This window comes from Heterocephalus glaber, unplaced genomic scaffold (assembly GCF_053883595.1).
Source record: "Heterocephalus glaber isolate CG9 unplaced genomic scaffold, H.glaber_assembly_v1.0 deba00001531, whole genome shotgun sequence".
Lineage (NCBI taxonomy): Eukaryota > Metazoa > Chordata > Mammalia > Rodentia > Bathyergidae > Heterocephalus > Heterocephalus glaber.
Genome location: NW_028258329.1, coordinates 4,564,088 through 4,580,334, shown reverse-complemented (window position 1 = coordinate 4,580,334; position 16,247 = coordinate 4,564,088). Strand labels below are relative to the sequence as shown.

Sequence of the window (16,247 nt, the reverse complement as noted above, 5' to 3'; positions counted from 1 at the left end):
TATGATACAATAATACCTTGCATTGTGAGTAACTTGTTCTGCGAGTGTTCTGCTAGATGAGCCAACAATTCTAATAAATTTTAACTTGATAAACGGTCGATGTCTTGTAATACAAGTAATATGTGTCACCGAACGTCACCCTGAGCCAGTGGCTTTCTCTGTGTGTGTCTTCTTCTCTCCCTCCCTCCCTAGTTTCAGGATTATGAGTGATTGTCTGCCAGCAGCAAGTGGTTATGGAGGAGATCTCATCTGCAGAGGAGGAGGAAAAAAAGGAGGAATACCTCACTTCAAATGAGAGTAGGGAGATGTGTAAAATCTGGGAAGCAGTGCAAAATTTTGTGGAAAAGCACCACCCGAATAAGGCTGTAGCCGTGCAAAGATGAATCTGTTCAATCACAATGCAATGCCACATTTCTGCAAAATCCTTAAAATGTGGCACAAGCAAGTGTCATTGGATAGGCTTTTATTAAAGCTGCAAGAAAAGAAAAAGATTCCATTGAGTGGATAGATGGCAGTGATTCCATTAGTGATAGTGGAAGTCATCCTATACAACAACCCTCCTCTCCCTTTTCTCTCTGACACCAGCCATGAAGGTTTTCAAAGTACAGGTTAATTTGTTTATTTTTCTATTTTGTATTTTCTCTATTATTTTGTGTTATAGTATTGTAATCATTTTTATATGATTATTTTTGGGTTGTGGAACAAATCATCTGAGTTTTAGTATTCTTATGGGGAAATTCCCTTTGATATCCAAGTCCTTTGGATTGCAGGCATGTTTCTGGAATGAAGTATGCTCACAAACCAAGGTTTTATTATCTATCTATATCTATATATTTATCTATCTATCTATCTATACTTGTCTTATATATAAAACTAGGTTTGGTATGCTAGTATTTTGGTATAACTTTTTGTATCTAGATTCATGTTGGCCTATAGTTTCACTTGTTATATCTCTGTCTGATTTTGATAATACTGAACTCATAGAAGGAGTTAGTAATTTGTCCCTCTTTCATTTTTCCTGGAAGAATTTGGAAAGGGTTAGTCTTATTTCTTCTTTAAATGTTTGGTAGAATTCATTGTGAAGCCATTTGGTCCTGAGTTCTTTTTTGTGAGAAGTTTTTAAAGTTACTAATTCAATTTATTTCTTTGTTATAGGTTTATTCACATTTTAATTTTCTATTAAAATAAATTACACTCATTTATGTCTTACTAGGAACTTTTTCATTCTCATTTATCTGATTTGTTGGCATACAGTTGTTCATGGTTTATATTTATAAGCTTTTTTATTTCCATGAGATGGGTAGTGATGTCCCCTCTTTTATACTGTTTTTTTTTTAATTTGGGTGTTCTCTCTTGCTTAGAGTAACTACAGATTTGTCAATTTCATTACTTCGAGTTCTTGGATCATCTTTAATAAGTTGTGATTTTTCTTATTCACCTGTGTAGGGGTTTGTTTTTTCTTTCCTCTAGAAATCATGTTGTTAGGAGTCATTGGAAAAGTAATGGGCAAGTGGTGAGAAACCCAGTGGTTTCTGGCAAAGCAGATTTTCCTTTTATGGGCCAAAGTGAATCAAAGCATTTGGAGCTCAGTCCTTGGGGGAAAACTACTGCTTTGCCCAACCTCAAGGCTGGACAGTGTCAGTTATCTCCAGGAGACTAACCTTAAACTCAGGATGCAGGTGGCAACACTAGAACTATTTCTCCATCTCTTTTGATATTGCTCACAATGAAACATATTATTCCCAAGCTACAGCAATAATGGCTCGGCTTAGCTCAGAGGAAAGGACCCTAGTATGAACCCCTGGCAGTGGTGATGGCTAGACTTCTAATCCAATATTTGTGTCTAGCCTGAATCCCTCGCACCCAGGAAGGGAAGGCAGAGCCCAACCCAGGTCTCCTAGAAGTGGGAAGAGCCACTTTCTAAAGGGAAGAGATGCAGAACAAAGAGGAAGAAACCAAGAAAATGAAAAGAATCTTACTGGCCATGATAGAGATTTGTATGTGTGTAATTTTATAACTTAATAGACCTTACTGATTTTCACAGGGGTTCTGGGTAACTGGATGATTTATATTTCTTGAAAAGCAAGTCTAAGAAAAGGCTCTGGGCCAAATGGTTGTAATTTTAGAAAGCGTTATCGCATCAAGGCCCTCTTTTCCACCCCCTTCCACCAGCCAAGGAAAATTTTGCTCCTACTTAATCAAAATATTCATTTACATGGAAAAAAATGGTATAATGTAATCTGCCATGTGATCTAAGCTGAGGAACTTTGCCTCAAATGAGTGAACACAGTTGTTTTGCGGGAGCGAACAGAGTGAGTGGACGAAGGAATTTTGCTGCACTCAGTAAAATGTCTACATTGCTTTCCCTGCTATCCACCCACCAAAATAGTTCTTGCTTCTCCTCTCCTTTCTACACGTGCTGCACATTGTCCCATTTCCTTCCACACTGGGAAAGGCAGGGATGGCGCTCAGACGTGCGGGCTGTATGCGCTTATCGTTGCCTTTCATTCCCCAAAGTCCTCACCTGCTTTTAGCACTGAGTTGCTGTCAGAAAATTTTAAATGTTTCTCTGGTTCTGCAAGAAATGCCAGTGAATGAAGAGGACAATATAGTAGATAATGAAGATGATTAGAGCTTCTTGGCAGGCATTTGCTACCAAGGAGATGAAATAAAGCATTTAATTACTTAGAGACATTTAAAGAGCAACTGGTAGTAGGCACTTTCTTGTTCAATGCACTTGAAATCTTAGCTAGCTTAGATTTTGTCTCAAAGAATTTTGATTTTTTTCCTTCTGGGTCTGATAATAAAAGCAAGGTGATTAACATAAAGTATTTGAAAAAGAGCTTTTCTTTTTAAGCCACTTGTCTCTTACTTCATTACTTGAACAGAAAGTCCCAAATGCCATATTCCAATCACATTGAATTTATTGAACATTTGAATTGCATGACTGCTATGGTATTATGTCACTATGAAGTGGAAATTTACTGAGGATATGATTTGCATTTATCTTTCCAGCAAAGAAATAAAAATTGAATTTTTAATTTTTAAAAGCAAGTAACCTTAATAGCACCTTGACACGTATATTTCCAGGTATTTTCCTGATTTTTTTATATGCACATGTGTTTCACTGCAGTGAAAATCTTTCTACTGAAGAGTGGCAGAATATGCTACCCAAAATATGCCATCTTGGCATAGGATTACTTTGAGCTAACGGCAGTTGAGAAACAGCAGATGTAAGAAGGGCATTTTGGTCTCCTCTTTTCTTCCTGAAAGCAGGAAATAAAAATTCCCATGTGCAACATGCCTTCCCTGTACCAGGAGAAAAGAAATATTATTCTAGGAGGACTGATAGCCCAGAGAATTCTGCACAAACAAACTTGTTAAAATAATTACCTTCATTTAGCCTCCCCACATATTAAGTTACTTTTCCACAATTACCTCTCTGTTCACATAGAAAAATATTTAGGTTTTTCTACTTCTTTGGGTCTTCCTTATGAGCGTTCCAATGCCATGTAAAACTTTCATTACATTTGTATGCTCTTCTCCTGTTAATCTGTGAATTTAATTCTTTGGCCCAACTAGAACTCTTAACAGAGTAATGTTTTGCCTCCCCTACACCGCATACAACATTGTGTAGTCCTCAGATATTTTCCTTAACACAAATCCCTTAGAAAGAAGCAAATTGTTAGCTAGGTATAGTAGCATATGCCTGTAATCCCAGCACTCTAGGAAGCTGAAGCAAGAGGACTGCAAGTATGGGCCCAACCTGGGCACCTTAGTGACTTAGTGAGACCCTGTCTCAAAAATAGGGGTGGAGTGGAGAGGTAGCTCAGTGTGAAGGCCCTGGGTTCAAGGCCCAATAACCTAGTACAAAAAAACTGCTATCAAGTACCCTGCCAAACCCTGTGCAATGCTGTGTCCCTAGGTACTTGGCAAACCTATCTCACTTAAACCTTCGATGCCAGGTACTTTCTTATTTTGGTACCGGGGATCGAACTCGGGTCCTTGCACTTGTGCAGCAGGCGACAAAACCACTGATCTAAATCCCTGGCCCTAAAGAATATTCTTTTTTTTTTTTTTTTTGGTACCAGGGATCAAACTCATGACCTTGCACTTGCGGGGCAGGTGGCAGAACCACTGAGCTAAATCCCCAGCCCCCTCATTTTATTGACTGGGAAATTGAAATGTGGTGTTGTTGCCAATCAGCCTAGGGTCCTTTTACTCCATTGAGATGGAAATCATGAACCAGCAAAGCGCAGCTGTGTTAGCAGTCCTGATGTCACCAGGTGACACTGGATACCAACATTTGACATAGCCAGCAGCTGGTCACTGTTGCTGCTGCCCAAACCATAGCTCAGCTGTACCAGGTGATGCCTAAGCTGCCGGTCTTCATTGGCTGCTGATTTCTGCATCTGCAGTGTTAACAGCTCCTTATTTTTTTTGTATTTCTTTGGAAATGACCACTCTGTCCAGACTATTCAGGATAAGAATCTCAAGATTTACAGGACTTCTGGAGCCCACACAACTCCAGAAATAAGTCACAAGCAGGTTTATGGGAGTACCAAAGTGAGTGTTTATTTTAATGGGGCCTGTAGGGCAGCACAGGGGGTGACCAGCACACTGGAGGGGTCCCTCCTAGACTAAATCCCAGGGAGTGCCTGGGAAGTGCTGCTTATATAGCAGCTGCAAGCCTGTGTCAGTGAGTGGCCGGGCTAAAAGCAGGGAATCTTCTGGAAAGCTTGTTATGAAGTTGGGTATGCAAATAAGGGGCCCAGATCCCTCCCCTCCTGATCTTACCCACCCCAGGGTTCCCTCTCTGTTCTGGAAAATGCAGCAGTATCTCTAAGTGTGTGTGTGTTGTGGGGGACACCACACTGCCTCCCTGGCTGCCCTCATGTTGGACTGGAGAAGGGTAGTTTGATAGCCAGGGAGGACACTGAAGCAAACTGTCCCAGGCCAATGGGGTGGAGAAGGGAGCAAAGGGAAGTGAGAGGAGGGACAAGCAGCTACCGGTTAACCTACAACCCCCTCTAGCCACCCGGGGAAAATTGAGTCAGGTGCTTCCCATTTATCCCAGTGTGTCAGCTGCTTTCCCAACCTCAATCTAATTTCTAACCTAGACCCATCTTATTTGAAAGACCTTACTTTTTCTAGGATATCATGTCTGTGTTCTGTGTGTCTATCTCCTCACTCATGAGAGGAAAAACAAAATGAATGCACTGTGCATATGCCATGGGGATTAAATAATACCTAAAAATCACACGGAATAGTGTATAATCCATACTTTGTCGAGTCATTAGCTGTTGTTTATACTTGTTGTTATAACACAATAGCTATCTCAATACCCATGGCTCCCAGTCAATCTGAGGTGGAATGTGGGTTTGGATGACTTTCCTATACAGTGTTCAAATTTCACATTAATACTATCATTTTAGGTCTGTATTTTTGCACCGGCCTCTTCTCTGTAGCGTGAGGAGAGGTGTTTTGAGACTTAAAAGTGATTTTTAAAAATCTGTTTTGATTAATGGAAATCTGTTGAGTAGTGGTGCTACTGAAAGACTCTGCTTATTTCCACATGACTGGGTAGCCCCAGAAGGGGGCTGCTTAGTAGTTTACTACCTTAACAAGGGAAAAAAATACTGAAAATAACAAATTAATTGTTGACAACAGCTTTTTCTGATTTTTTATTTCTCTCTCATCTCTTGGTTGCTGAAAATATTTGACTCAAGTTACAGTCCTTCTGGAGGGAACTTTTGAAGAATTTTAGATCACAGGAGCCTTCTTTGAACTTAAGTACACATTTTACTTGGCAAGAGAATTGAAGCGGATGAATTTTATCATTGTAAAAAAATGAATGCTGTGCTGGTAGTTTCTGAGTAGGCCTCTGTTTTGGTCTGTTTTGTGTTGCTATAAAACAGTACCACAGACTGGGTGATTTAGAAACAATAGGATCTTATGTGGTTCATTGTTATGGAGGCTGGGAAGTCTAAGGTTAAGAAGCTGCTTCTGGTGAGGGCCTCTTGTGGTGTCAGACATGGAAGAAGATGTCACATGCCAACAGAGGCCACTTGGAAGAGAGAAATTCACTCACATAACAGACTTATATCACTCGCTCCAGAGATGTCATTAATCCACTCACAATGGCAGAGCCTTTATGATCTCATCACCTCTTGTAGGTCCCACTTCCCAACATTTTTTACATTGGGGATTCAGTTCCCAACACGTGAACTTTGAGGAAGACATTCAAATGATTGACAGTTTCTGGCATGAAGATTGATGCACCCGGATATACTCTTGGGTCTAATGTGCCACATTAAATCATTACTCATAATTTAGAAGATTTCAGCATGCTTGCATCACAACATGAATGTGATCTGACATTTAGTGTTGCAGTTCTGGTGCCATTATAAGACTGCATTTTCATACTGAATTACAAATAAAAATTTTATGCTTCTTACATTAAATGAAATTTTAATAAGGTTGTGTTTTGATGTTATTATTCAAATAATGTGTTCTGAATTGCTCTCCTTTGAATATATTTGCATTAAAGAGGAAATCAATTTGATTTAGATCTTTGAAGAGTTTATCCACATTCTCGGTAGTATTAAAAAGAAAGGGAAATTCAGTTTCTTCTTTGCAAGGCAGTAAATGGAGAAGAAACACATTTGCTGAGATCTGTAGAAGTAATGGCAGCACATTGCTGACGGTTTGAGTTAATGAAATGACTCATTTTGGGCATTAGAATTGTACAATTAAAAATATATATACACAAACTTCACACATCACAGATTATAAGGAATGATACCTCTCTTTTCTTTATTGAGCCCTAAGGGTGCTAATATATATTAAGAATTAGGAAATTGAACGGATCCACATTATTGCAATTCTTGATCATTGATGCTCAAAATTAAACGGTAATCTCGAGAGAGCACATTTCTGTGGTTGCAGCATTCCTTAACAGCATTTCTGTTAAAATTCTGTTCGTGGGTCCAAGGAGCCGGCGACTTGGAAAGGATAACTCATTTGACCAACGAGGGCCTCTTACGTTGTCATACATGGAAGAAGCTGTTTTGGCGCACGTTTTGTGTGGGGTTTTTCTTGTACTCATCTAGCTGACCAAGATTAATGTAGAAAATATAAATACAGAAACGGAACAAGCCCTGCTTTTGCGGCAAGCCTGTCTTACAGATTCTAAGGAGTGGCACACAAAGTAACTGGTTTAAATGGTTAGAAGATATGAACTTGAGCGAGGGAAAATACAAAAAAAGTAAGTGCCCTGTGGGTCATTATTGTCTACATGCGTAGAAATAAATGCTTTTTCTTTACCTTCCACGGTCTTACCTTCATCTTTCTCCCACAATTACTGAGTTCCCTCCATTTACAAATACTCCTGATTTTAAGTCTTAGTGTGGTCTAAAAACGTGCCTAAGCATATATGGCCCCAAACGTAGTAGCGTGTCTGTTAAGGAGTGTGGGTTCTTTTAATTTGGAGTGATCTAGTAAGAACATGCAAATTATTAAAACCTTTGCTAGGACCCAGGGTTGGAGGTTAGATGACGAACAGCTTCTCTCCGCATGCGCAATGTGCGGCAGCTGCTCCTCTCCGGCCCAGGCAGTCTCGCTGACGCAGCGCGCGGCCTTCTTGATGCAACGCGCAGACTCCGCCCGCGCGACGCACGCCCCTGGCGGTCTGCGTAGGACGGCGCAGGCGCGCTGGCGCGGACCCGCAATTCTGACCGTTAAAGCGAGATTCTCCGCGGTGGCTGGTGTTCGCGTCGGCTGGGCGCTCCCGCCACCCCGCGATATGTTGCAGAGACCGCGGAGCCGCAGTCGCCCAAGCTCCCAAGCGGAGGACCGGAATGAGGACCGCGGCGGAGACACCGAGGCCCCGAGCACGTCCCGCGGGCCGGCCGGCTCGTCCCCGGGCTCTCGCAGGTCCCAGGCCGCCCCCGCCGTGGGGCCGCGGAGCCAGAAGCAGCTGGAGCTGAAGGTGGCCGAGCTGGTGCAGTTCTTGCTGATCAAGGACCAGAAGAAGATCCCCATCAAGCGGATCGACATAGTGAAACACGTCATGGGGGACTACAGGGACATCTTCCCCGACCTCCTTAAGTTGGCGGCGGAGCGCCTCCTGTACGTGTTCGGATACAAGCTGCTGGAGCTTGAGCCCAAGAGCAACACCTACATCCTGATCAACACCCTGGAGCCCGTGGAGGAGGACGCCGAGGTGAGGGGCGACCAGGGCACGCCCACCACGGGGCTCCTGATGATTGTCCTGGGGCTCATCTTCATGAAGGGCAACACCATCAAGGAGACCGAGGTCTGGGACTTCCTGCGGCGGTTGGGAGTGTACCCTACCAAGAAGCATTTAGTCTTTGGGGACCCCAAGAAACTTATTACCGAAGACTTCGTGCGACAGCGTTACCTGGAGTACCGGCGGATACCCCACACGGATCCCGTAGACTATGAATTTCAGTGGGGCCCACGGACCAACTTGGAAACCAGCAAGATGAAAGTGCTTAAGTTTGTGGCCAAAGTTCATAACCAAGACCCCAAGGACTGGCCGGCACAGTACTGTGAGGCTTTGGCAGATGAGGAGAGCAGGGCCAAACCTGGGCCTAGTGGACCCGCCCCATCCACTTGAAATCTGAAACGGATTCATGGGGACTCCTGGGACCGGGATCTGAAACCGGAAGGCACATGCTGGAAGAATTGGGGAGGTGGGGATGGAGGAGCATATTTGTGCACTGTTTAAATGTGTGTAGCCTTACGATGCGTTGTAAAGTTTTGGGGGTGTCTTAGTATTGTGTTATTGGGCACATATTTTCATTTATAAACAGAGGAGCAATTTTGTTTTATTGCCTTTGATATAAAATGTTTTCTAGCTTTATAAAATTAACTGGAAAACTGTACTGTAGCTGATATTTAAGAAAGAACACATAAGTAAATTGTTTTGGTGCCAGCAAGTAAAAGCAGAGTACTATTATCTGGTCTAGTATTCCAGTTTGTAAAGAAAAGTCTTTATAAAACTAAAAAATGTAACCGTGTCTCTCATACCTTAACACATCTGTTTTATTTTTATGTATTTTCTGCATTTACAAGTGTTATGCATGGTTCCAAGCAATGTACAGAATGTATTTTCTGAGTAACATATTTTTTCTATTCATAATTAATTCCTCGTTTCTGTTGCTGACCTCTTATTTCCATTTAGTTTTTTTTTCATTTTTGCTACTATAGTTATTATAATAAATACTATATTTTTGTAGTTAACTATTTCGTGTTTTTTAAGTTGTGGACCTTACGGACATTTTATAGCTCAAACCAGGATCTTAAAAAATAAGTTTTGCTACATATTATTAAGGTAAATAGTGTTCTGTAGAAGTTGCTTTATGTTGGGGTATGATGTAAAATATATTTTTCACTGTGGGTCCCAAAAAAGTATATAGCAAAATGATTAACCATGCTTACTTGGGAATCAGACCGTCTGGGTACAGATCCGGTGTACTATATAGCTTTAGATAAGTCCCTTAATTTGTATACAGACATTTATTAACCTGTAAAATGGGTTATCAAAACCACTCCTTGGACCTGCGGTGGAGGAAAAGTTCACGTGAAGTTCTTGGAGAAGTTCCTAGGAGGGTTTTAGTTAACTTTATTCCTTAGAATTTAAAACAAAACAAAACAAAACAAAAAACCTTTTTCATCCTCCTTGGACTGGAGCTTCTACTTTTTGTTATTTTTTCAAAATTATTCTTAGAAGAGGAATTACTGATTCAAAAGTTATAACCACATTCTTCTAGTCTGACTCTTATTATGGGGTTTTGTGGAGAAACATAATGTGAAATATGGTGAGTACCAGCTTACATAGTAGAACACCAAGAAGAGGAAAGTTAGGCACCCTGGGCTTAGAGCACCACAGTTCAGTATGGTGCAGTGATACGTTTTGTGGTCGTCCAACTAAATTTAAATTATGGCTCATGCTAATTTGTCCACATGGTGATTTGGGGTAGGTTTTAAGCTCTAAATCTCAATTTCTTGATCTGTAAAAGTGGGAAAAATAATAACTGTCATAGATTGTTACATAGGTTAAATGAGCCGGAAGAAAAGAGTTCCCAGTCTCACTGAATTTTCCCAGGACATCTAGCAAAATGCTGTTTCTATGTGGAGATTCAATGCGTATTTTTCAGTGAATAAATACATTCGTTTTGGGGGAAGGTGCTGAAAATTAACCATTTAATGAGGTAAATTCTTTTGCTTAGGGAAAAAGTGAACGCTGTACTAAATGTCATGTAGAAGAGCTAGTCTGTGGTGGGGCTAAAGGAATGTGAGAGGTTTTGGGGTTTTATTCTGTTGGATTGGGTTTTGCATGTTATTCATGGAATATAGTTGGTCCTTGGGGTCATTTCTTGTTTTTCGTTTTATCTCAGTGTATTAATTGTCTGCACCTAACTCTGTCTGCTCCGTGTGTGCTGGCTGAGTTCATCTCTGGTGAAAATTATTGCCCAGCACCCATTGCTAGGTATATCTGAAGCAAATGCCACCCTGGTTTTTTCAGAGATTATATTAGTCACGTTTCAGTCACTTTTGACACCTGGAAATTAAAGGAAAGGTTTATTTTGGCTAATGATTTCAGAGGATTGGGTCCTTGGTTGGCTGCAAGGCAGAATGGTAGTGGAGGGCATCTCACGGAGGCCAGGAAGCAGAGTGAAAAAGGGAAGGTCTGTGACAATAGCACACCCATGTCACGCCCCCAGTGGCCCATCTGCAATCAGGCCCCGCCTCCTGACAACATATTCAGCTCCTGAACTCATCAGTGGATGAATCTGCTGATGAGTATAGTGTCCCCATGATCCAATCACCTTCCAAACATGGAAAGCGGGGCAACATTTTAGATTTGAATTGTAACAGAGATGTTAACAATTTATCATTAATGATTTCTGGTTTTATATTTTGTTTGAAATAGAAAACATCAGAGACCAGATCATGCCCTTAAATCTTTTCCTCACCCTTCTGGGGCTAACAGGTCTTTGCATACCACACCATTGTATGAGTTCATGACTGTAGTATATGTGTGTATGTACATAAACAGCCTATGGTTTTATTTTGAGGGCTTTACAATTGATGTAAGTGGTGGTGTATCCTTTTGCAACCTGCCATGCTCACTTACCACATTTTTTGTGATTTGCCATGTAGATACATATAGATGTGATTCATTCTTTCATGGGGAAAAAACAAGTTTGTTTATCCTTTCCCTAAAGGCTAGAGTCTCTAATTTTTTGTTATTTTTCAGGGAGTGTACATTGCTTCCTTAGGCACATGTGAGAATTTCTGTAGCAAGAAACAAATATAGCAATCAGGAGACATTGCCAAATGGCTCTTGGTCTTGTATCAAGTTACACATGGCTTTTGCTTTTTTTCTTTTCTTTAGTACTGAGTTAAACCTAGAGAGCACTGAGTAGCATCCCTTTTCATTTTTTTTTGTTTTGAGACAAGATCTTACCAAGTTGCCCAAGGTGGCCTTGAAATCCTGATCTTTCTGCCACAGCCCCAAGAGTCACTGAGATTACAGACATGTGCCACCATGCCTGCCCCACTGGGACTATTTTTGTGTACAGGTGGTTTTTTGTTTTTTTACCAATCACCGCCCCCCTGAAACCTTTAACTTTTTCCTTGTCTTTGCAGCCATTCTTGTAGAGGAAGTATGGTGGCATTAACTTGTGCCTCTTAATTACTTGCTTATGTATCTCCCTTTTACTGTCCCTTTTGGCAGTAAGTTTCACATCTGTTAGAAATATTCTATTCTTATTGATTTGTGAAAGTTCTTTATATTTTGTGTGTATTGTTCACTGCATCTATTTGCAGATATCTTCTACATTTTTTTGTCACACAGCTTATTTGCTCTTGATGTGTCACAATCTAAGGGCTATATTTTTTGTATACTGCTTTAAAGTGTTTAATCTTAATAAAACATTACCTGTAAGTATTTTTGATGTATCTCTGAAAGATAAGAATTGTCACATTGGTTCACGTGATTTTCCTGTGTTTATTGAGATGATTATCTGAGGGTTTATTTTGTTTTCTTTTTCAATCTGTTTATCTCATATATTACATAGATTTGCAGTCTTGGAATAGATCACACTTGGTCATGGTGTCTATCTTTTTGTTTTCTTCCAGTTTTCTTTGCGTTATTAGTTTCTAGCTTTATTCTATCTTGATCAGAGTTGGTGCTTTGTATGATTTCAGCCTTTTGAAATATATATGTATATAATGTATACACACACACACACACACACACACACACATATGTCACAATCTGTTGAAAAAAATGTCATACTATTTTTCTTTTCCTGAAGTGTGTATACATTTTTTGGCAGGCCTTCTCATCCATCCATCTATCTACCTGTCATCTAAGTTTTTTATATATATTCATAAGTGATACTGCTTTATAGTTTCTTACAATTTGTTTGTTTGTTTTTGAGGCCCAGGTTTGCCTTAAATGACTGTGTAGCCCAGGCTGGCCTGGAACTCTCAGTAATCCTCCTGCCTCAACCTCTGGAGTGCTGACATTACAGCTGCACACCATCACACCCGGCTCTTAGAGTGTGTGATTAGAAAGTGTTCGCTCTCTTCAATTTTTGGGAAGAGTTTGAGTAAGATTAATATTAATTTTTAAATGTTTGGGAGAATTCACCAGTGAACCCAGATAGGCCTGAACTTTTCTTGAGAGGATTTTCGGTTCTGATTTAATATCAGATCTTATAGATACCGCGAGAATTTGTGTTTCTTCTCGAGTCACTTGTGTTAACTTGAGTTTGTCAAAGATGAAGCTGGAAACCAGTTAAAGTGGTAAGGACAGATCGAACTGAGCTTCAATGTGTAGAGTTGTCTGGACAGGGAGTAGGGAAGAGAGGGAGCAGGTGGAAGAGGTGGTCACTCATAGTATCAGAGAAGTAAAATTTACAGAGAGCAGGGCCTGATGCACGTGAAGCCGTCTGGGTTTGTTAACTGGTGATTTTCAAAGCTGGGCTGCTACCTTCCCCAGAAGCTGAAAGTCAGGGGCCCCATCTTGAGGTGCTGCCTGCAAAGAACAGAGATAGTATGGGCCACCCTTGAGTCTTCTCAGGCAGCTGCTTTAGGGGGCCACTAGTGTCATGAGGCCTTGAGCTGCTAGAAATGAGGTAATATTTTATTCAGGTTTGCATAAGCCAATGGTGAAGCCTAATTGAGAGCTCAGAAGAGCCTGGGAGAGTTCGGTCAAGGAGAGAATTTTTGGAATTTCTCAAAATTTGCCAATGTCTTTTAGATTATCTAATTTGTTGATATACAGTTGTTCACAATATTCCCCAGTATTATTGTCCCCATTTTAACTTCTTGTTTTTAGCTATTTATGTCTTCTCTTTTCTGCAGCTAAGAGTTTATCAATTTAGGTGATATTTTCAAAGGGTTCAAAAAACATCTCTCTTTTGTATCCTGTATTTCATTTATTTCATTATCTGTCCATTATTCCATTCTTCTGGTTTTAGTCTGTATTTGCTCTTGTTTCTCTAGTTTCTTATGTTATAAACTTTGATTCTTGGTTTAAGATCTTCATTTTTAGTGCAGGCACTTGCAGCTGAAATTTCCCCCTAAGCACTGCTTTTGCTAGATTGTGGATGTCTATATTTTCATTTGTCTCAAATTTAATTCTAATTTCTTAGTGATTTCCTCTTGGGTCCATTTTTTTTTAGTATTTTGTTGTCTAATTTTCATAAATTTTATTTGCTTAATTTTACTTTTTCTTTTGATATAACTTCAGGATCCTATTTCCTTATTCCTATTCTACCTAGATTTTTTTTTTTCATCATTAAAAGTGGATAGTTGAAGGAAGACTCCAACTATTATTTTAGAACTATTTCTTAAATTCTGTCAGGTGTAATTCTTTTGGTGAATATGTTTATAGTTGTCTTCTTTTTTCCAGTAACTGACTCCTTTTCTTAGTCTCTTGTAAGTATTAGTAGAGCCACATAAGCTCTTTTCTGGTTACAGTTTGCATCAAATATGTTGTCTTTTTTTGTCACTTTAAACTTTTTTGTCTTTGTGTCTAAAGTTGGTACTTTAGGCAGCATATGATTGAACCATTTTTAAAAAACCTATTCTGCTGATCTCTGACTTTAAATAACGTACTTAAAACCATTTACTGTACATTTGAAGTGATTATTGATAATGAAGGGTTTCCACCATTTTTTATGTATTTTACATCTCTTTTGTTTCTGTTTTTTCAGTAATTCTCTTTTGTATCTGATTGACTTTTCTAGTACTATTTTTATTCCCTCTTCTTTTCCTTTCCTATATACCTTTTAGTATGGAGATTACAGTTAACATGTTTGCCATGGAGATTACAGTTAACATTTGTGTTGATCTACTTTCCTGTTGCTTTAACAAAGTACCCGAATATGGATACTTTACAAAGGAAAGAAGTTGGTTTAGCTCACACTGTTAAAGGCCGAGAGTCTGAGATTATGCACACCTCTTCTTGGTTCAGCCCCTGGTGAAGGGCCTCCTGGTTGTCATCACAAGGGCACATGAAAACTGGAGAGATGACATGATGAGACAAGGAGTCAGGGACTAGGCCGGGGCTCACCTGGGCCTTCACAGTGAGCTGGATCCACAGCCCTGTTATTATTTTTCATATTGAAACGTGTCAAGAATATATCCTTCTTGGAGTTTTTGTTGGAAGTATGGAGTACATGTCTTTGATCTGTTGAGAAGGTTCTGTTCTACTTCTAGTCTCCTGATAGCTTTTACCATGAACAGCTGTAGAATTTAGTCCAATACTCTTTCTCCAACTAGTGACAGGATCATATGGCTTTTTCCTTTCCTCTGTTACAATGATGACTTTTGGGGGTGGATCTTCCAGTGCTGAACCAACACTGCCATCCCTATAACAAAACCACTTTCTACATCCTGCCAGATCTGACTTCTAAGAGTTTTTGTTAAACAAATTTCTATCTATGTTCATACTTTTTCTTCTATTATCTTTATCCAGCTTTAGGATTAGCACAATGTTGATTTCCTAAAATGAGGGGAGAAGTGTTCCTTCTTTTTTCTGCTTTAATTATTTGATATAATTTATCAGTTAAAATGTTTATGAGCCTACTGTTGTCATATAGGTAGGTTTTCAAGCTAGGAATATACTTTCTTTAATAGGTGCTATTCAAATTTTATATTTCCTCCAGCGTTAGTTTCATTAATTTGTCTTCTAAGTTACTTCTTAGAAGTTGTCAAATTTATTTCAAAACAGACTTTTGTAATATGCCTTCTATATCCTTTTAAATTCTGTAAAATCTGTGGTAATGTCTCCTAGATCTTGATATTGTAATTTAAAAAATGTATAACTGATATTGTGTAACAGGAAGAAAAGGTCTAAAAGAGCAGGGGAATTGGGAGGGGTAGGGGAAGGGAAAAAAGGGAAAGGAAAAAATATGAGAAGAGGAAAAAAATGGAAACAAGGTCTTTGCAAATAGGGAAGGGTGGAGGGGGTGAAGGGAGGGCAAGGGAAGGGGAAAAAAATAAGAACCAAGAGACTCATGTAATGGTACAAGATCCCAATGATGAATATAACTGTATTGTATACCTAAAATGTCCCAATAAAGTTAATGGGGGAAAAAAAAAAAGAATATATCCTTCTAGGACTGTATCTTAAGCCATACTGCCGAATATATACAAAGAAGTATGAACAAAACTGTTCATTGCAACATTATTTATAATGAATAGCAAAAGACTAAAAGCCTAAATGTACACGAGTAGGGACTTCATGTATCTACTGGTATATCTGTACAGTGAAGTTCCAAACAGTTGTAAAAGGAAGGGACAATTATTTCTATGTACTCCTATCAAATGTTCTTCACTCTTCTGCATGCAAAAAAGTAGGTAAAGAAAATGTGTGTGATATGCCACTATTTGCTTTTATTATAAAACAATGGAAGGATAAAATGTAAAACTAAAAAATAAATGATCACCTTTTAGTAAATAAGAGAAAAGGGGGAATAGAGTGGAGAATACAGAATAAAGACTCAGTTTATTTGAAACTTCTTTTATTCTTTTATGGACTTGACTTTGGAATCATTTTATGTGATTACCAATGCAACTCAATTTTAGAAGCATTGCCTACAATAAAAAATGAAATAAAAGAAACCTGTGGTTCTAATCTATTCTGGTCACATGTAAATGTAACATCTGAGTTTAAAATACCCTCATTTTAGGGGGAATGG

General features: G+C 39.4%; 2 protein-coding genes across 5 annotated transcripts in view; both read left to right on the top strand.

Annotated features, from left to right (window-relative positions):
* Entrep2 (endosomal transmembrane epsin interactor 2) overlaps positions 1–16,247 on the top strand; it is a 430,735-nt gene that overhangs the window by 296,828 nt on the left and 117,660 nt on the right. The gene's annotated exons all lie outside the window — the stretch shown is intronic.
* Positions 7,684–9,166, top strand: Nsmce3 (NSE3 component of SMC5/6 complex). Its single transcript, XM_004852662.3, has one exon. It carries the CDS (start codon positions 7,805–7,807, stop codon positions 8,639–8,641), a length of 837 nt encoding a protein of 278 aa, XP_004852719.1. The 5' UTR covers positions 7,684–7,804; the 3' UTR covers positions 8,642–9,166.